General features: G+C 38.1%; 1 protein-coding gene across 1 annotated transcript in view; it reads right to left on the bottom strand.

Annotated features, from left to right (window-relative positions):
• STK24 (serine/threonine kinase 24) overlaps positions 1-20,937 on the bottom strand; it is a 54,827-nt gene that overhangs the window by 8,964 nt on the left and 24,926 nt on the right. Inside the window, exons 3-7 of the mRNA XM_035318958.1 lie at positions 10,572-10,628; positions 7,121-7,229; positions 6,846-7,003; positions 3,204-3,389; positions 2,430-2,575 (exon numbers count right to left, since the gene is read on the bottom strand). Coding sequence (XP_035174849.1) covers positions 2,430-2,575; positions 3,204-3,389; positions 6,846-7,003; positions 7,121-7,229; positions 10,572-10,628 — 656 coding nt within the window. The remainder of the gene's footprint in view (positions 1-2,429; positions 2,576-3,203; positions 3,390-6,845; positions 7,004-7,120; positions 7,230-10,571; positions 10,629-20,937) is intronic.

The raw sequence follows: 20,937 nt of genomic DNA, 5'->3' as shown, positions 1-20,937 counted from the left end.
TTTTAGAAAACAAAACTAAGATACTTTACTGAATGCTAAATTAACTTCAAAAAGAAATAGAGACATGAAAGATTGAAAACAACTTCCCAAGTCACATAAACAAACAAAATGAAGTGTGTTATTTCTATCTGAAAATGGCTTTAGCATAGTATCTCAAATAGGGAACAGAAAACGGGGAAGAAACAGAAGAAATAATCCACTTTTTTTTTTTCCTAGAAAAACAGTTAAGACAATAGCTTAGAATACCTTTGTAGAACTCCCACATTACATCCTGATCTCCAAATGGGAGAGAGATGGATTTGAAGGGTGGACTATTTAGTGGATAAGGAATCTACTGGGTGGCTGCACCCAGAGAGATTGGGTACCGGTGCTGTTTAATACCTTTATGAGTGACACAAGCAGTGGGATCGAGGGCACCCTCAGCAAGTTTGCAGATGACACCAAGCTGAGTAGTGCAGTCAATAGAGCAGAAGGAAGGGATGCCATCCAAAGGGACCGGGGGAAGCTTGAGAAGTGGGCCCACGTGAACCTAGTGAGGTTCAACAAAGGTGCAGCACCTGAGCTGGGCAATCCCAGAGCTGAGCACAGCCTGGGAGAAGAGCTCACTGAGAGCAGCCCTGTAGAAGGACTTGGGGGTGCTGGTGAATGAAAACCTCCTCACAAGCCAGCCGTGTGTGCCCACAGCCCAACAGGCCAACTGCGTCCTGGGTGCACCACCAGAGGGGTGGCCAGCAGGGGAGGGAGGGCATGGTGCCCTTCTGCTCTGCCCTGGTGAGGCCCCACCTGGAGTGCTGCATCCAGGGCTGGGGGTCCCAGCACAGGAAGGACGTGGGGCTGTGAGAGCGGGACCAGAGGAGGGCCACAAAGTCGATCAGAGGGCTGGAGCACCTCTCCTATGGAGAAAGGCTGAGAGAGCTGAGGATGTTAAGCCTGGAGAAGAGAAGGCTCCAGGAAAACCTCATTGCAGCCTTTCAGTACCTTAACAGGGCTTACAAAAGAGATGGAGAGCAACTTTTTGCTCTGGCAGATAATGCTAGGACAAGGGGGAATGGTTTTAAACCAAAAGATGGGGGATTTGATTAAAGGTTAGGAGGAAATTCTTTACTCAGAGAGTAGTGAGGCACTGGCACAGGTTGCCCAAATCCGTGGATGCTCCATCCCTGAAAGCGAGCGATCCCAGGGTGGATGGGGCTTTGGGCAGGCTGGTCAAGCAGATGGCATCCCTGCTCGTGGCAGGGGGGCTGGAACTGGCTGATCTTTGGGGTCCCTTCCAACCCAAACCAGTCTATGATTCTGTGATGCCTTGCTAATTGAGGTTGGGGATGAACTGACAAATTCCTTCCTGATTCAGAAAATGTAGCTAAAAAAAGCAGGCACACAGCATCGATTTAACATATTATATTGCCATAAATGAATAAATCTTTTGCCCCTTTTTTTTGTGGATGGCATAGTAAACTAATTTTTTTTCTTTAACTCCTGGGAATTTGAAAGAAGAAAAACATTTGTGCTGAGAAAAACCAGTCACAGTGTTACATTTCACTTCGCACTATAATAAATCTCCTTCTCTAACCTCATTTCTTTATGAGCTGTGAAGTAGAGTGATCTGCAAGAAAACCACCAATTAGAATAGCATCTTGTGGATACTGTATGAAAAGTATTTATAGTGCCCTACCAAGCCAAAAAGCATATGATTAGCGTAAGAAAACTCTTCAGCACCTCTGCCTGAAGTCACATAGGACTGTCTGTCATGGAAAGAGGCAGATCTGCTTTCCATGTATGCATTAGCTCTAGTGAGCTGATCAATTTGGAAAGTTAGCACTCCATTGGATCAGCACGCCACATCAATTCACCCTTTTATCACATCTAATACAAGGGCTGCTGTGGAAGTAGAGGGGAAAGCAGGCTGAGATATGCTAAGTTGTGTTATAAGCACTCAGCAACCATTTCAGTTCCAAATCCCCATTATCATAGGAGCACTATACCGCTAACCCTCTCTTACATAGAAGGATATCCTTCTGCTTGCTTACTGCAGGTAGCCAAAATGCAGGCCAACCTGCCACCAAGGAGACAACTCCTCTCTTTACATGGCCACATGCACACACAGCACAGTGCACAGGCACACTGCTGGCTGGTTGTGCAGGGTGAGGCCTAACTTTTGCTCACAGGACAGGAGCACAGCTGGCCTTCTGTCTAGAAAAGACCCTACATAAAAGAGAAGGTAGTAAAGAATGGGCCAGAACAATTATTTACAGTGGTTAAGTTACTTGCATAAAATCCCTAACAACACTGAAATTAAGATTTCATTAGCTTACCAAGGCTGCTAACCTGAAAAGCTGTAAATAAATAACAAAACATAGGAATATATGTGCTAGAAATAACCACTTGCCTTTTTATTTACAAAGAATGTTTTGCAAATTTGTCAGACTTACGTATCTGAGTCATCAGAGCTGGAGTCATCATGACTCTGTTCAGATTTCCACCTCTTGTGCCTATCAATAAGCTCAGTCAGGTAGGAAGTTTTCTTTGCATTTCGTAAAATAAATTTGTGTTTTAAGAGTTCCTTTGCAGTAGGTCTCTTTAAAAAAAAATATTTGAATGTGTTAAAATGACTCACTATAAAATGGTTAAGAAAAGCAGGCCAATCTTGATGCAAATAAGTATTTATAAAGACATACAGTATCTACAAATAAAAATTAAGATGCTGGTGAATATGCTGTCCCATTCCATAAGTGCTGAATTACACTTCTTCTTATGTAGAGATTTATGACAGAACTTCACAGAAGTGCCAAAACAATATATTAATTTCCTTTGACATTCAAATGTAGTGGAGCCTGGGGTTATCACTCACAGCAGAGTTTTCCAACATCCGTATGGTTATTAGAATTGTTGCCTCCACTTTAAAGCTTCCTGAAGAGTTTGCATATTTTACTAACCTAGCTCCTACACCTCATATATAAAAACAAACATTCACAAGAAAATCTCTCCCTTTTAAACCAGTTTCTGCATTAACGTTAGGCACAGCAAAAGTATGCTTGCCTCCTTAAAAACCTCTAATCTGTAATTATTTGTTCAAGGATTTCTCAGTTTTCAACTTTATTCTGAATCCCGTCTGTAATATATATATATGAACGTTTTTTTCCATAGAGAATTCACAAAAATCAGTCAAGTTCTTTATGACATATTGAAAAACAGCTGAAACTCACAAAGCTTGGGTCCTTGTTCAAGCAGGCCTCAACAAATTCTTTGAGGGATTTACTGAAGTTTCCTTCCAACGTTGGTGGATTGTTCTTAGGAATGAGGAACAAAACCTTCATTGGATGTAATTCTGAATGAGGTGGTTCTCCTTTTGCAAGTTCTATAGCTGTTATGCCTAATGACCAGATATCTGCCTGTAAGAAACAATCATTTTAAGATTAAGTTGGAGAAAGAGGAAACAATGCTACTAGCCACAGTAGATTTTAAACCTTTACTGTAAATCATTTCATATGTAAATTGTTCTTGCTAACATAGTCTGATTATGTGGTTAACCAGATAAAATGAAAAAGTTCATCAGCTGTTTTTACTCCAAATCATAAAGTAGTTCTAGTAAGACTTTGAAAACATTTCAACATTTAAAATCAATTATAACTTACAAATCTTTTTAAAATAGCGGTCGAGTTGTTATAAACTAGCACTTTACCTACTATATTCAAGTTTACTATTTAAGTATGAGGCAGCACGCAACAACAGGATAAAGATGTCATAACATGCAGAAAACACTTTGAATCAATAAGCATTTGCCAGTACAACTACAAGAAATGGAATAAATTAGAACGTGATTTTCCTGGGGTTTAACACTGCCTCATGCATCATTCTTTTCACAGACTAGTGAAACACAACCTAGAACAATATTACTCAACTTTTTCACCCCAAGATTTTAACCAGTTAAGTACATGATCCAAGTCGCTTCTGAAACATGGGAAGTGTTTTTCTACCTGATATGCTTGGAAAGCTCCTGAAAGACGTGTCTTGTAGGCCAAGAAAGCCTGCTGTAAATGAAACTTCTCTAAAGTCATGCTCATACAAAATGCCAATCCAAAGGCTTACTGCCAAGTCAGAGGGGCAGGTCAAATAATGCTGCGGAGGTTGGTGCTAGATCTGGTACCATTTAATTTCAGTGATGAGTTGGATTCACGTTTTTACTGTATGTCACAACATGCAGACTGTTGTTTTAGGGCAGATATATTTGTTTCATAGATTTTCATAATCAAAATGGACTATTCCTTCCGGGAAATGTAGTCTCCCTAGCTCCAAACCCTATTGTCAAATCTGCCTGATCCTAATACCTTATGTTCTGGTGAAATAGCATATTGGGTGTACGTTTGAAAACAAGGACAAAATATCAATTAAGTACATTCAAGCTTTGGTGGTCAAGATCCATTTCCAGGTACTGGATAGAGTAGAGAGTTCACTTATCACTACTGTCCTTATGAAGTGACCCTCTAATCCCCTCTGTCTCTGCTCAGTTGTTATCCTAGGTTCTCTCTGACCAACTCATACAGGACTACAGGCTGATAGCTACATAGCATTACTAAAAACAGGCTCCTCCTTCCTTGTTCAGACAGTATTCTATTATTAAAAGTATAGTTACTTAATTTTGTAAGTCAATAGGTAAAAAATCTGAGTTAACTAGCATAGCATTGAATTTATGAAACGATGCTTTGTTAGCCCATGTCACAGTACCACCATCTCACACTGAATGCAGAGGATTATACATGTAAATGAGCTTTGAGTTCAACTTATCTTAATAACAGCATTATCAGCTAAGTTCTCCTCAAGTCTGAGTATAATTGTGAGTACATTTCCTCTAGTAGGAAAGCTTTTTCTTGGTTATGAAAGAAAAATGTCACCTGTGAAAAAGGTTCTTTGTGTTAACAACTGAGAGTTATTATTTCCACTTTATTCTGAATCTCAGTTCCTCAAAAAAAAAGTGTTAAAGCCATATAAATCAGTAATTTTCTTCTGCCAGACTTTCAGTCACAGATGGAGCACGTACATATACATATAAAAATCAAGTTCAAACACGTTTATGCGTGCACAAACACTTCATTTTTTCTCCCTCTCGTGTATTTATAACCTCCTACTGTTAATGACCTTCCTACACAAAAATGAACAATGAAGTCCAACAAACCATGGCTGCACACGAGCTCTTTCAAGTCTCCAAGTTTGGTTTTTGGAAGCCTCAGCTTCCTGTGGGAAGCACCAAGATTAAAAAAATCTCTCTCTGGAACTGCAATCTCTCCTTCCATAGATAGGAAAGGATATCAAAACAGAGATAACAGATGTGAGTACTGACTGCACGCGTATTGCGGTATGGGATGTGCTTGTCTGCAACAACAAAACTCTAGATTCAACAGGTGCAAATCAGTTCTCCACGTGTGGAGGAAGGATGCCAACTGATCTTGTTTGGGATTCATCATCCTAGCAGACATCATTTAAACAACATTACATCATTAGCAGGTTTTAACACGTTAATATTTTTACGTTTTCAAATCTTGAACAAAAATTATTTGTTCAAGTTCAAATGGGAGTCAGCAAATCTCCTCGCTAGCACCCTATGTATGTTGCAATCTTGCCGTCTGTCCTCTTCCTCATTTTAATGAGTAAAATTTAGTCTGACTTTAAAGCTCCTTCAAGTCAAAAAAAACACAGGATTTGTATAAGAAAAAATTGTTATAAATTAAATATTTACTTCACCTATTAGAAATAATATAGTAGAAAGGACAGACAACTAGATTTGGAAAACTAAAGCAAAATGATGACTCAGATGAAGAAAGCAATCAAATATCTGAAGAAATCAGAAATGGCAAAAACAACAGAAACTATACAGAAGGGAAAGATCTTACGCGGACATTAAATCAAAAAAAAAAAAAACAAGTAGCTTGGAGAAAAATAAATAAATGATATGTTGAAAGACAAATACGAAACACAGGAAAAGAAAAATAAAACAACAGGTGATAATTTTAGAAGAACTATTACAGTCTTGTTTTGACTTTTCACTATTTTTCCCATTGCTGGTATTGATTCATTTTGCAAGTATGTTTTTCTTTATTATCCCCATGGATTACATGGGCTTTAAAAGTGAACTACAAGAGCAAACAAAAAATTAAGGTGAAATTTCTGCTATCAAGTACTCTACTCAGATTAGCTACTTAACACATTAGAATGCAAATATTATAGCTAAATTTTCTCACAGAAGACATCTGGAAATCTTATGCTCTAAAACATAGGCCTGAACTATTTTAAGGAATCTGATTGAAGCTGCTGAAATTTCACTATCTGTGTCAAAAATTACATACTTTTATTATTTTCTTCCAATAAGTATAAATATTAGAATGCTTTGTAAATGTAACTTGTAATATATGGTCTGAGAAATAATGATACAACAACCTTAAGGACAGAAACAGACTGAAAATGGGTCTGGAGAAAACAAGAATGGAATGGACAAATTCTCTGTGATGCCTAGGAAATACAAATACCAAAAGCATTTTACGTGCTTCATATAAGGGAATTCCTCAGAAGTTTCTCTCTTAAATTCTGAAATCTGTGTTTGACGGAATGGTTAATTCAAAAATGTATCTGAATACAGATGTAGCTGTAGCTTAGTATTTGAAAATGTTTACAGTGGAAATCAATGTATTGGAATAATAGTTTTTGCATGAGTTATCTTGATAACATAGTACAGGCCGTGATCAGGAAATCTACCAACTGCCCATAGTATTAAGAAGAGCGATAGCACCAAATCAACAGAAGACCTTAAGCTTTATTTTCAATAACCAGCAAAACTGAAATACAGCGCCTTTTACCTTTGAATCATATGCAGATTGCTTTATTACTTCAGGTGCCATCCAAAATGGTGTTCCCACAAAGGTATTCCTCTTTATTTGGGTATCTGTTAGTTGTCCTGCTACTCCAAAATCTGCTAGTTTTACTTCTCCTTGTTCAGAGAGCAATACATTAGCCGCTAGAATAAGGAAGAGGAAATAGGGTTAGAAGAGCTCATGCAGTATAAATGAAGACTCTTGCAGAATCGAATCTCTTAATTTCAACTATCATGATACAAATAAAAACAACAATTTACCTTTAATATCTCTGTGGATTTTCTTTTCTGAATGTAAGTAATCAAGTCCTTTGAGTATCTCCCTCAGTATTGTGGCTATCTGGGTTTCATCAAGTGAGCCAGGTTCTAACTAGGAGACAAAAGAAATATTTATGTGTGTGTGTGTGTGTAAAAGGAGAAATGGAGAGACTAGAAATAGAACTGTGAACATGAAAGAAATCTTTCTGCCACACCTCAAAATTTCCCATTTGCAAACTTTGTAACACGAGATACAATCCACAGTACCCTCAAGAAAATACGTAACTCTAAACTAAGTCATCTTGTGAAGAACAAATATTTAAGTTATCTACAATGATTTTAAAAGTTTGTTAAATGTTCCATAAAGACACAAGTTCAAGTTACCAAGTTACTGCTTTGTGGTCAAGTCATAACACAGTCTTTGAAAAGCATCTACGTTATAATCTTCTTCTTAAGATTACACTGAATTTAGATGTGCAAGTCTATGGGCCCTATATGAACCCGAATCTCAAAGTCTGAGAAGGAAACAAAGGCATTTAAGCTGCCACATCAGCCATCTCATCCAACATTACTGTATGTTAGGTGAGATTTTGTGAAGTTCCCCAGAACACAACTCAAAACTCTAGGCTGACAAAGCACCATCTATTTAAGAAGTTATTATTTCCACATAAAATTGAAGGTGTAAGTCTGCAAATCATTAGAATGAACAGTTCTGGGTAATTTAATTCTGAGAAGAGACAGGAGGGGGAAGGTATCTCACAGCACACTACATCTGAGATAAAGTCTGAAACTGAGCGTGCCACTGATTTTAAAGTGATAGAGGAAAGGCGACTGCCTAAAATGCCCTTACTGGTTAGGAAGCCTGTTTTAAGAGAAACACAGACTCTGAGAACTCAGAAACTCAGAAATATTGGAAATACTCTCAAGAGGGGGATGCAGATCAGGACATGTCAATCTCTGCTCTCTGGGGACAGCGACAGGACCCGAGGGAACAGCATGGAGCTGGGAGAGGGGTGGGTCAGGCTGGGTGTTAGGGAAAGGTTCTGCACCCAGAGGGTGGTTGGGCACTGGGACAGGCTCCCCAGGAAAGTGGTCACGGCACTGAGCCTGTTGGAGTTCAAGGAGTGTTTGGAGAATGCTCTCAAACACATGGTTTGATTTTTGGGTGGTCCTATGTGGAGCCAGGAGCTGGACTCGATGATCCTCATGGGTCCCTTCCAACTCAGGATATCTACCCTATGATTCTACTCCAGTATTCTAGGCTACCCCACAAGAACAGCCACTGAAAAACATTTCAGATAAAATACTACATTCATCAGAAATCCTCACCTAGTAAGCAGGAAAAAAAAAGATTTCAGATAATCCCGACTCCGTATTATTTGTTTTTATCTTTGTAGCCTTGCTTTCAACCTTTTTTTGCTTTTCTCTAGCTTTGAAAACATCCTCACAAATTGTTCATCTCAGCATTGATATTATCTCAGTAAAACTAACATTCTGTTCTTATGAGAGCAATGAACAGGCATATACATGATGCTGCCAACTCCCTGAAGCCCACAAAGACATTCTCAGGGCTTTGCTTTTGCTAGGCTGCAAATGCCAGTTCACGACTTGGCGACAACAGCACATTACACCTAACAATGGGAACTCTTCTGTCAGATGTTAGCTCACCCAAACAAGCAGGAAGTTGTGAAAACAGGCTGTGACTTAGAATACTGGTGCCTGTACCTTCACCACAAGCCTATTACGATTGAGAGCCAACGTATGTATAATTGCTTTAAGTGCACCTTCTCTCGCAAGGTGTGACTTTGAAAATAGCCTTTAGGTATTCAAGCACAGAAGACACCAGGCTAGTAAGTCATGCATACAGTTCAACCACAGAACTGGAGGTCCCCATGCAGCCTTGCTTTGTGTAGAAGCAAGATAAAGTGTGCCAATTCTCATGCTGGATTCCAGCTGAGAACCATAATGTACATGTTAGAGCTAGGAAAACATGCAGCAGGACATGAATTCAAAATGGATGAAGCACACAAGATGTTCAATATACAAGAACTTCTACAATGATTTCAGTATTTTGGTTCTGTAGCAAAATCCTTCCAACGACATTTCAAGACGTGACCAAAGACTTTGTACTATTCTAGGCAACAACTTACAGAACAAATATGTTATCACACTAGTGAATGAACGTGATTTAAAAAAAAAAAACATACAGAGGGAATATTTGAGAACATCTGTTTTCTTCCCACTCCTATACACCTTTTTGAAGTAGTAAGTTCTAAAAGCGCATCCAAACAGTTTCTAGTCGCTTTTCTGTCAGGACAAAACTATCAGAACAACAAACCAACTTCTTTTCTAGCATATTTTTATTAGGAACATAATAACATAACCATACATTCTACATAACCATAGAATTCCTTCTTAGAGGACATGGCAACTAAAATAAATGGGTTCAAAAAAGTAATCCCAATTAAAGCAGAGCGGCTCAATTGCAAGAAGCCTGTGTTTACTAGCCTCTCCTCCCAGGATGTTACCAGCAGAACGTCACACAGGTATTTATACTTTCACTTTCTTCAAACGTTTATTAGTTGCCCCAGGTGAGAACAACAAACTGTGCTACAGTCAGTCTCAGTTGGTATGATAATTTACATGTACTCAAAACATGCATTCTCATCTTTATGATATTATTTTTAAAATCCACAATAAAAACAATACTGTGTGTGGTTTTTTTATTTTTAGGTGTCTGAAGTCTGGTGTCTGAATTGCCAGCATCCAGTCCAGAAAAATGTAATCTCCACTGAACCTCTGGAATTATGATTCAAAATTGACAAAATAATTGCCCAATTTATCTGGTGCAATTAATCTAGTCTCTCAAACATATTGAACTACCTCTACAACCATTCTTTGTTAAGCAGATCTCCTTGCAGGTTTAGGTACAGCACTCTTTGAGGGAAGAGAAATGGAATGGATACGGCTCACTAAGTTTGCAATTTATAAGGTTGTACCTTTTTTCTCTTCTTTCTTAACACAAGCAGGGAGAATTGTGTTAGGAGAATTACGAGACAGAAAATACCGTTTTCAGCCTTTAGTGTTCTCTGGTTGACTGAAGATCAGCATTCAAAAGTGTTTATATCCTACTTGCAATATTATTAGGTTGCTTAGCTCCCTACCATCTCTATAAATAATCAGTCATGCCTCATGGAAAATAATATTTTCCTGGCATTGACAAGCATTTTTTTTGTCCTTTACTGGAATATCCAAATTAAAACAAAATGTGTTGTTTAAGGCATCTGGTTATGCTACCTTCCAACTTAGAAAGTAATAATTACACTTGTAAGACCATAATTTTCTGCTATTATTACAAAAAAGAGTATCACAGACAAATGATACCACTACTGTTTCCAGAATTATAGCAGATGAAAATTAAATATGTGAGAAAAATCGTATAAAATTTACTTACTAGATCAAGGGCAGAGCCTCCACCCAGATATTCCATTATTATCCATAACTTTGTATCCTGCAAAACAAACAAAAAAAAACAGAAAACACATTAAGTTTAAAAAAAAACAGTTATCATTAAATTATAATGGGAATCATTCCATTCTTTTTGCTGAAGAAGCTACCCTTTTAAATTACTATAAATGTTTAGCTGTTCCTCCAAAACACCTTTGGGTTATTCTTTGAGATGTGATATTATTTTTAGTCCCATCTGATACGGAATTCATTTAGACTGCCACAAGCTATTTATGCAACTATGTGTGCTCAAAAAAAAAAAAAAATCTGTTCATCTAACTCAACAGGAGAAAAGCTACTTCACATGTACCAATAGGTGAGAGTGCAGTCATTAGAAGCTGATTGCTTCTAAATAACTGATGCATACTCTTTAACACCAAACTCAAGTTCATTTTATAGTACCTCCTTTTGTGCCCTGATACCAATATTATTGTAATACGGATTGTAACCAGGCAAGAAGAATTTTCCCTTTAATTCCTGCCAAACAGTCATGTAGTAGGGCACCTCTTGCCTTTATGCTGAAAATATAAAAAATCTTCAGTGTCTTATCCAATGGTCAAAGCTCCAGAACTGGGAAACAAAAAAAGGCTAGAACCAAGACCAGACAATTATTCTGAAGCTCTGAGTTCACCCACCCATTAACTCACAGGAGCCACCCACCTACTTGTTCTTATCACCCTCCTTAGTGTATTTTGGAAAGTTTTTGCTGAGCCACAAAAGAAACAGGGGACACTCAGTGAAAGTGGAGGAGAATAAACTTCTACATTTAAAAATTCTTATTATAGGCATTCAGAATACCAAATACATCACATCTAGTGGATTTCCTTTCCTTAACATAAAATGTCTTGATTTTATTTATTATCTTTACTCATACAGATACTACAAATACTTTATTGAGTAACCTGACTCCTGTCTAGGTTGAAATTCATTTAAAATTTATTCTTCACATCTCTGCATTGTTTCATTTTGTTGAAAGGCAACCCACAACTTATCTGTCTCTGACCTGAGGAAGAACACAGGTAAATTGTCTCCACTAATGTTCACGTATCTAATATAGGGCATAGAATTTCGGACAACTATGTTCAAGAAAGATGAATCAAACAAGTAACATACAGAATAAGGATTATTTAAGATAACTACTGCAATTTGTTAGTTTTAGATAGTAAAAGAAACGCTAAAGAAAAAAATCAATCTACTATATTCTCAATAAAAAAGTTTGATACGTATTTCAGGAGTGTTTAATACAATATATACAGTATACTGTAAAAGAGACTGGACAAGGTCACTTTACTCTGCTGTTTGCAGAGTCTTATTCCCAGGTACACTAAGAGAAGCATCAAATCCATCCACCTTACAGCAACGCACCTACTGTAGGTAACAGCACACAGACCCCCCACCTATCTCCAGGTTCATAAATGGTACCATTGTTAGGTAAGATCTTGGATTAGTTCCTTCATCACTCACTGTTTTTAACAAGGAGATCCAACTAAATTTAGGTACTTGTTCCTCAGGAGTCAATGGTATTTGACAAACATACAATCTTGTTAAAAATACTTTAAAAGAACCAAAATACATTTTTAAGGAAAAAAAAAATCATTTAAAAAAATACAATCTATCCTATCTATATATATAATCTGGATGATGCTTACTTTTTGCAGACAACACAGACATTCCAAGAATTACTGCTTATCTTGGAAGATTCCCTGAACAATTCTGAAATATGTAGTTTGCTGCTAAGAGTTTCTCAGATTTTGCCTTAAATGTTCTGGGTCCTAAGAGTCCTAAGAGAACAAGCATGCTTCTGAGAGGTGTCTTACTCTAAGTCATTTCACATTCAGAAGACTTCCTCAGCCCAATCAAAATTATCACATATATTTTTTATATTTCTACATATAAAAAACCTCACCTGCTTCCATCTGAAAAGTTGTTTTCTAAAGCAGCATGAAATGCCCCAAGTATACCAATTTTGTTTGTCTGCAAATAGTAATTTAAGTACAAACATGTCAATGTCAGCTGTGTCACTCACTACCTGTTATTTCAATGCAAATGCCTGGGTGGAAAAGAAAAAGGCTGGGCAAATGAACCCCTTGATCCTCTCAAAAAAAAAAAAAAAAAAAAAAAAAAGGAGTCAAGAAGAGATGCATCTTCCTTTTTCTACTATCTCAAATACCTTGTGGGTTTAGAGAAGTAACTTTAATTAAGATATAACGATTTCCCCAAAGAGAAATTCTCACAAAACTAAAATTAAATTTCCCAGCCTCAGAATCAACAAACTGAAAATAGTTATTCAAAACAAGTTGCAAATTAGAAATCCAGAAGTAGCATAAAATAACTAAAAAAATAAAGAATATGCTTAATTGTGTAATAAAAAATTACACAATAATAAATTACAGAAGTCATAGTCTTTTTTTTTTTTTAAATCATCACTTACCTTTTCATTTTTTTCCCTAGTTTGCTCAGCCTTTTCTCCTAAAGCTTTCATCATCAACTGCTTAGGGTTTTATGTCTGAATTTACAATATAGTAACCATGAATCCAGAAAACTCACGAATACTAAGGTTTTAAAACAAATCTAAAATTCAGTAAAGTGTGGAAATGCTGTTAGGACACATAACTACCGACATCCCAGTGTGAAGCTAAGCAGTAGCTATCTATTACAGTTATGGCACCTTTACATTTGTAGCCTCAGATTAAAAGTGATCTTTAAGGCGCTATAGTTCATCCTTCCCCTTGCCACAGAAATACTGCTCAATTTCAAAGACCGTATTTATTTAAAGTTTTCATCATTCATGCAAAATACCTGCATAGAGGTAACGATTGTTGTAGTGAGTCTTACCATCACCTTCAACTAACCCCAACTGGAAGTCTCTGGCTTTCTTTGTTAAAATCTGCACACACTGCTTAATGAGAAAAAAGTTTAAATGCTTTTGCTGAAGCAGTTTTAATGAATTGCTTGATACATATTTTTAGAGCCAGTAACCTGTATACACTTATTTTATGCCATGCAACAACAGCAAAATGCAAGTAGAGCACCACTGTCAAATTACTTTGGCGTCACCAGAGCAACATACCTCCCTCCTCCTTCCCTTCCTTACAAGCATCTCTGGCATGCCTCACATTCCCTAACTTACTGTCACTTTCCTTTATAAAGCTGCTGAAATTATTTTTCTTGCCTTTACTTCTTTCTTTGTTCAGCACGTATTCCCCATTTTTCCTTTTGAGCAAAGCACCAAAATCATTATATCTTCTACAGTCGAGATTAATAATTACGTATTTACACAAAATAACTCGCATCTGCAAAAAGAAGCTACACTTACATACTCAGACTAGGACCATTAAGTGTTCAATTTTAAGATCTGAAGTAAGACCAATTGTCTTCTTTTAAGCATCAGTCCCAACATAGCATTGATTTTTCTTCCACGTACAGTGGAGCCATGGTGAGTCATCAAGCCAAATTTAGGATTACTATTTCTCTAGATGAGCACATTAATTGAAGGCACATGGTACATTTCCTTTTTCAATGTAGGAACAAGAGGTTTTTTTCTCTGATGCCATGAAACTGGGCAAAGGAACAGCTTTGGAATCTAAAAGCTCTCTTACAAATGCAGAGTTTCTATGAACCCTTTCCAAACTAGGTTTCTCTTCTTACAGCTGGACTTCTGATTTTAACTTTAAAACCACACAAAAGCCTTACAATAGCAGCTTTATTTCTAATGTATTCACCATTAATTCACTTAAATACCATGAAAACAGTTTTAAGTGTAGTTACAGCAAGTAAAGAACTTCTCTTAACATGTAAAATCAAGGACCATCACTCCCCCCCCAGCAATCCACCAAAAAAAAAAATCTCTACAGTCTCTAAAGCAGAAAACAGAGTACAAGAAATATACAGAAATAAGTAATCAAGCTTAAAATGTTTCTTTAGAAGTCATTATGAAGCTAATAAAAACATTTCAACAAACACGGAGAAGACTAGCTTCAGAGGAATACACGTTTTAGCATGTATATGCGTTTCTTTGCGGTATGATATTAAACAGGAGAGGTTCACCTATGTACTGGGTTTACGTGGCAAGGTTTTGGTAAAGGGAGGCTGCAGGGGTGGCCTCTGTGAGCAGAGCCCAGCAGCTGCCCCATGGCAGATCAGAGCCAGCTCCAGACAGCTCCAAAGGGACCCACTGCTGGCCAGAGCTGAGTCAGGGAGTGACACTGGTTGGGCCTCTGGGAGAGCAGAGTTAAGAAAGGGAAATAACTGCTGCACAGCAACTGGGAGAGAGGAGTAAGGAAACATGAGAGAAGCAGCCCTGCAGCCCCCAGGTCAGTGCAGCAGGAGGGCAGGAGGTGCCCCAGGCAGGCAGCAGCAGTTCCCCTGCGGGCTGTGGAGAGGCCCCTGGTGGAGCAGGCTGTCCCCCTGCAGCCCATGGGTCCCACAGGGAGCAGATCTCCACGCTGCAGCCCGTGGAGGAGCCCCCGGTGGAGCAGGTGGATGTGGCCTGGAGGAGGCTGCGGCCCATGGAGAGCCCCCGCAGGAGCAGGCCCCGGGCCGGAGCTGCAGCCCGTGGAAAGAAGCCCACGCAGGAGCAGGGGTCTGGGGGGAGCTGCCGCCCGTGGGGGACCCATGCTGGAGCAGTTTGCTCCTGGGGGATGGACCCCGTGGGACGGAGCCGTGTGGGAGCAGTGCTTGGAGAGCTGCTGCCTGTGGGAAGACAACACGGGATCAGTTTGGGAAGGACGGCATCCCATGGGAGGGACCCCACAGGGAGCAGGGGCAGAGTGGCCATGAAGGAGAGGCGGAGATTAAGTGCTAGAGACTGACCACAACCCCCATTCCCTGCTCCCCTGTGCTGCTCGGGGGGAGAAGGAAGGAGAGAGTGAATGAGGGAAGGTGGTTTTTGTTTTCTTTCTCAATTCTCTAGCTTGTTAGTAATAGGCAATAAATTTTATTAACCTCACTCTGCTGAGACTGTTTTGCCCATGATGACAATTGTTGAGTGATTGCCCTGTCCTAATCTCAACCCTTGAGCCCTTTTCATCTTATTTTCTCCCCCCTTCCCTCTGAGGAGGGGGAGTGAGAGAGAAGTTGTGGTGGAGCTCAGCTGCCCAGCAGGATAAAATCACCGCAACCTAAAGCAATCAAACCAAAGTATATAATGATGAAAATATATCTAAGTCACCTTTCTTGAGAGAAAGAAGGGTTGCAGAGAATAAGATAATACAGCATCGTGAACAGGAAGGACCAGAAGAACTTGAAGCACCAGCTGACCTATATATACTACAGCACTTCAGAATTTAGCCAGAAGTCTTAGAACAAGGAAGTCAATTAATGGACTTTGAAAACAGTTGTACAACCGTGAGCCCATCTGTTTTTAAGTGAAACAAAATCCTCCCACCTACTGTAAGAATATTTCCCACCTTAAATTCATGGGGCATAATTGGCAGCAGAATAAAAGGTACTTAATAAATAAATGTGAAACCCTTTTACTGAAGGCTTGTTTTGGAGACAAACGATCTGCAAATTCCACTCAGAATCTGTATTTGCAAATATTTTAACATGTCAGTGATCACAAGTCAGAAGGAATAACAAACTATAAGTTACATACTTGACTGAAATAGCACAACAGATCTGCTAATCAAAATAAGAACTAGGTTAAATTGATCTATATACTAAAAGCTTTACTATCATTTGATACTGTAGGTTTTTCTACTAATCCAAAGACAGAGGGTATCAAAATAACCTGATCAGGACCTCAATTAATCTGGAAAATACAAACCAGTTACAAATCGCACAATGTGATGTGTGATATTTTGTTTAATAATAATAATAATAATAATAATAAATCAGTTTAACTTGTATACCTGCCTAAGTTGTACAGGCCAGAAAGAGATACTTAAATTTATACCAGTACTGAAATATAGTGTTGATTTTCATACTGATTCTCCAGCGTAAGGAACCAGATTAAAAGCACCTTGACATACACAACCAATACAACAGGATAGCCTCTCTACATCACATTCCTGCTACACGTTGTTACCACTCCCCGTGGAGATGTCTTTTGCTAACTTCTCTTTTAAAAACACCGCAGCCTGACAGCTGTATCAAACAGAAATACTATTTCTTAGATGCACGACTTAGAAAACATGATCGGTGATCACGGATCTCATTTTATGCACCTATTTTAATCTACCTTATCCTTGAACTCCTGGGTTTTGGAAGGAAAGGATTTTAGTCATCACACGTGCGTTTTTAACCATGCATCTGAAGCCCATGCTCAACTATACCACCAGGTGGCACAATCACATAATGCCAAAGATGCTCTCTCAGTGCCCCCCAGCAAAGGTCCAGCCCCAAAACAAGCTCTGCAACCAAACATACAGAAGTACAAAAACTACTCGTCTAAAACGTATCTCTAAACACCTGGCACTCCAACACCCTCCATAAAAAGAGGAAGAGATGATTAACCAAACAAGTACATCTTATTTCCTCATAATCATCAAGTTCAACTTCAGGCATCTTTTTATTTGTTCCCCATCCCTACTGAACATCAGGTCACAGTAGCCAGACCCTGCCTTGTTATGCAGCATGAAGAATGGGCACACTCTGGCATACAAATCCTCATTACCTTGTTAACTCAAATGGACATCTGTGAGTTTATATGCAGAGATAAGGTACCGATCAATCAGAAACAAAAATAGGATGCCATAAATGATGCATTGAGACACTACCAGGAAATGGTATTTACCTAATTGTGGCACTTGCTTCTCTTAGACAAGCTAAAACCATTTCACAAACAAGTGTTGCCATCCTCTCAGATCTGTAAACATCTATCAAGAAGTATCAAGACCTCCAAAATATTTTACATGCCTTTCCCCAAGAGCATACAATTTTTAGAAAAAAAGAATATACATACAAGAAAATTAGTCTTCTATGCTGTTAGAGAGAAGGCACCTATAACATGAAGTATCTCCATTAGATCCTTGAAACTCATCAGGATTTGCAACCTGTCTAGTTGTTAGATGACTGTTCAGTGTCTGGAGCCACAGATGAGTGCTAGAACAGGTACCATTTGTCAAAAAGCAAGTTCTTTATCGGCACATACGTAAAGATATCAACACTATTCATCAAATGCATGGTTTTGGCAACAAATACATGCAGCTCCACCTCAGGGCCTCAATTTCTGTCATATCTAGACTAGTTATAAATATTACCTTTATATATTACTGGTTCAATTTAAACCTAATCACAACTAGATCCAGTGGTACCGTATGTTAACCGTGCAAAGTGCAACATCTGCTTTCATGCCATTCTTTCCAGAACATGATCCTGGGACAGAGAAGGTAAGGAACGCACTGTTAACCTTCAAACAGCACTTCCACGTGCCAGTTAGATTGCTCAATGTCATTTAATAACTTTTTTGACAGATGAAAGGGATGTGACAACGGATAGAATTCACTGATCACAAAAGAAAGTTATTTACACTGCAGCTTCTCCAAAGGTGAATACCATGGACACCCAATTCAGTTAAGTAGTAAATAATCAAGCTCTCCCCCCTGGAAATGGACAAATCGATTCTACCACTCCGTATCTAGCTCCTGTGGCTGTACAACAGCTATCAAGGGCTATAACGTTTTTAACGAGCTTTTGGAAATGTCTTCACAGGGGACAAAACCAGACAAAAATCTTTCAACACCTATTCACATCACCTTTCTAAGACAGTATAGTTTGTTCTTAAACACCATCTCAGTAAGTACTGCTGTTTTTCTTGCATATCTGATAAGCAAAAAGCTCTCTAGCCTTATTACAAGGAATAAGGAATTCCACTGTCATTCCAAAGCCTCCTAACAAGCTTAGTGACTTTCATCATTCACTGAATCCTTCACTAAAATTTCCCCTGACAAGTTATTCATCTAATAATGTTCTTCCATCTATTTCCCACCTACTACATTACAAGCTTGTATAGATTGGTGTACCATGTTGTCAAGAGGGATGTTATTTGTTTATGACTTTAGATTCCATTAAAAAAAAAAAAAAAGAGAAAGAACAACCAAAACCCACCATCTATATTACTTAAAGACACTGATACCTGAAAATGACATGGCATGGAAAAAAAAAAAATGGTTGGCTTTGAAGAACAAAAGACACTATTTCATGAGAGAACAAGGCTGAAGTCACACGGATTGCCTTAGCCACAAAGAACACTCTCTAGATAAATTGTCCTCTCCCTCCACTTTTCTCCTCACCATCCTGTCACAACTAATGGTCCATGCAGAGAACAGTGTCTTCAAGGACTGCCAGTATTCTCAGAAAGGTGAAGAAACGGAACACCAACTGAAACACCAACAGCCACAATGAATTGGCCATCTTTAATCTTGGAAATTTGTATCCCCTGCTTTGGAGTTTTGAAGTATAAGAAGAGCAAAGGCAGATGTCATGAAGTACAGATCAAGATAGTTATTCATCAAGAAAGCAGAAGCAAAAATCTAGTCATGCTGAAGTAGATAATCTGGTATATTACTGAAGACCACAGATAAAGTTTATTATTCTTGTTACACTAATGACTGAATATTATTATCAATTGACAGGCTCCAAAGAGAAAAAAAACATTGCTCTGAACATCAGTTTCTTCCAGTAAAAAAAATGACCAAGGAATAACTAGATTTGCCTTTGAGAGGGATTTAAGTGTTTCATGAATTCCAGAGCCTCCAAATAACATAACACCTCCCACATATAGCTAGGTCTCTTGTTTTATTGTAATGAATATCCACCAACAACTAGAAAGCAGTGTAGCCATTCTTAACCCTAATAAAAAATAAAGTAACATCTTCCAGTGACTCTAGAAAGTTACTCAAATGAAGAAAACAAAAAAAATGCCTTTGTTTCTTTCTCATCCACTCCCAGGAGAGGGTAACCCATTAATAAAACTATATTTGTGATTCTCTTTAGCTTGTCTTACAGGAACAGCATGAACTTGATGAACTTGATAACATTTACACTAGCTGCAGTGTGGTACTGCTCATTTCTGCACTTTCAGTAATACCTTGCTGAGAAAAAAATGTGCTAGAATAACTCCCAGGAAAAAAAAAAAAAAAAATTGTGTAAGTTTATTTTATTTAATTTAATTTATTTTAAAAAAAAAAAAAAAAAAAAAAGAGTATTTTGCCTCTTTGAATACCAGAAGGGGAATAGCAATAACACGTTGTGGAAAGACTACATATTAAGAAAAACATCCTACAGTTGACCCCTATATTTACATATGAAACGTAAAAGATTCCAAATAACTTTTTTTCAATGAAACTATGAAAGCTGATTACTGCAACAGAAAACCTCAGAATTTAGAAAAAAATAAAAGAAAATAAAAAAAGAAAAAACATCAAACAATTGTTGAACATAAACAAAAACCAAGCTAATTTAATCTGTCAACTTTGCCAGACATATAAACATTTTAAGTCTGAAGGAGCTGCAAGTTGTTCATAAAATCCATAGGTAAATCTACACTTACATATCTTTGGAAGAGAATTAGATGGGTTATTATTTTATAGGATGACCTTAACATACTTAAGGTACAATCTACAAACCTTTGTATTTATACACTACAGACCAGTAAGAAAGCCAGCTGGGTGGCAATTATTAGAAGTACTCTGCATAGCCAGAAAGCTCTTGCCTAGGCTTAAAGAAGTCAGACTAACAGCTAAAAAATATTCCCAAATCATAGAAGTAAAAAAAATTGGTACACGGGGTACCTGCAGTCATACAGGACATTAGAACAGATACATCTTAAAACGTCTGAATGTCAACTATGCTCTCCAAATCCACACCCCTAGACAAAATCTGCTGAGCAAATACATAATTCACTTTTACTAATGGTCTACTCTACTCACAAATATTCTCATAAGAAAAAAAAAATTGGCAAGAAAGTTCTTTCTCATATTTCCAGCCACATTGCTAGAGGGTTAGTGGGTTTCACGCAATGTTTACTGGAATAAGAACAAGAAAAGCAAGATCTATAGCTCAGCTTGCCTATGAATGATCTAATGGAGTATGGAGCAGAAGTCACCCCTGAAAATCACAGAATCACAGAATTTTCTAGGTTGGAAGAGACCTCAAGATCATCAAGTCCAACCTCTGACCTAACACTAACAGTCCCCACTGAACCATATCCCTAAGCTCTACATCTAAACGTCTTTTAAAGACCTCCAGGGATGGTGACTCCACCACTTCCCTGGGCAGCCCGTTCCAGTGTCTAACAACCCTTTCAGTAAAGAAGTTCTTAAAAAAAGTTTGCTTTTATAAAAAAAAAAAATAAATAAAAAGCTAACAGC

This window comes from Oxyura jamaicensis, chromosome 1 (assembly GCF_011077185.1).
Source record: "Oxyura jamaicensis isolate SHBP4307 breed ruddy duck chromosome 1, BPBGC_Ojam_1.0, whole genome shotgun sequence".
NCBI classification, from domain to species: Eukaryota; Metazoa; Chordata; class Aves; order Anseriformes; family Anatidae; genus Oxyura; species Oxyura jamaicensis.
This window is presented reverse-complemented; position numbering and strand designations above follow the sequence as displayed.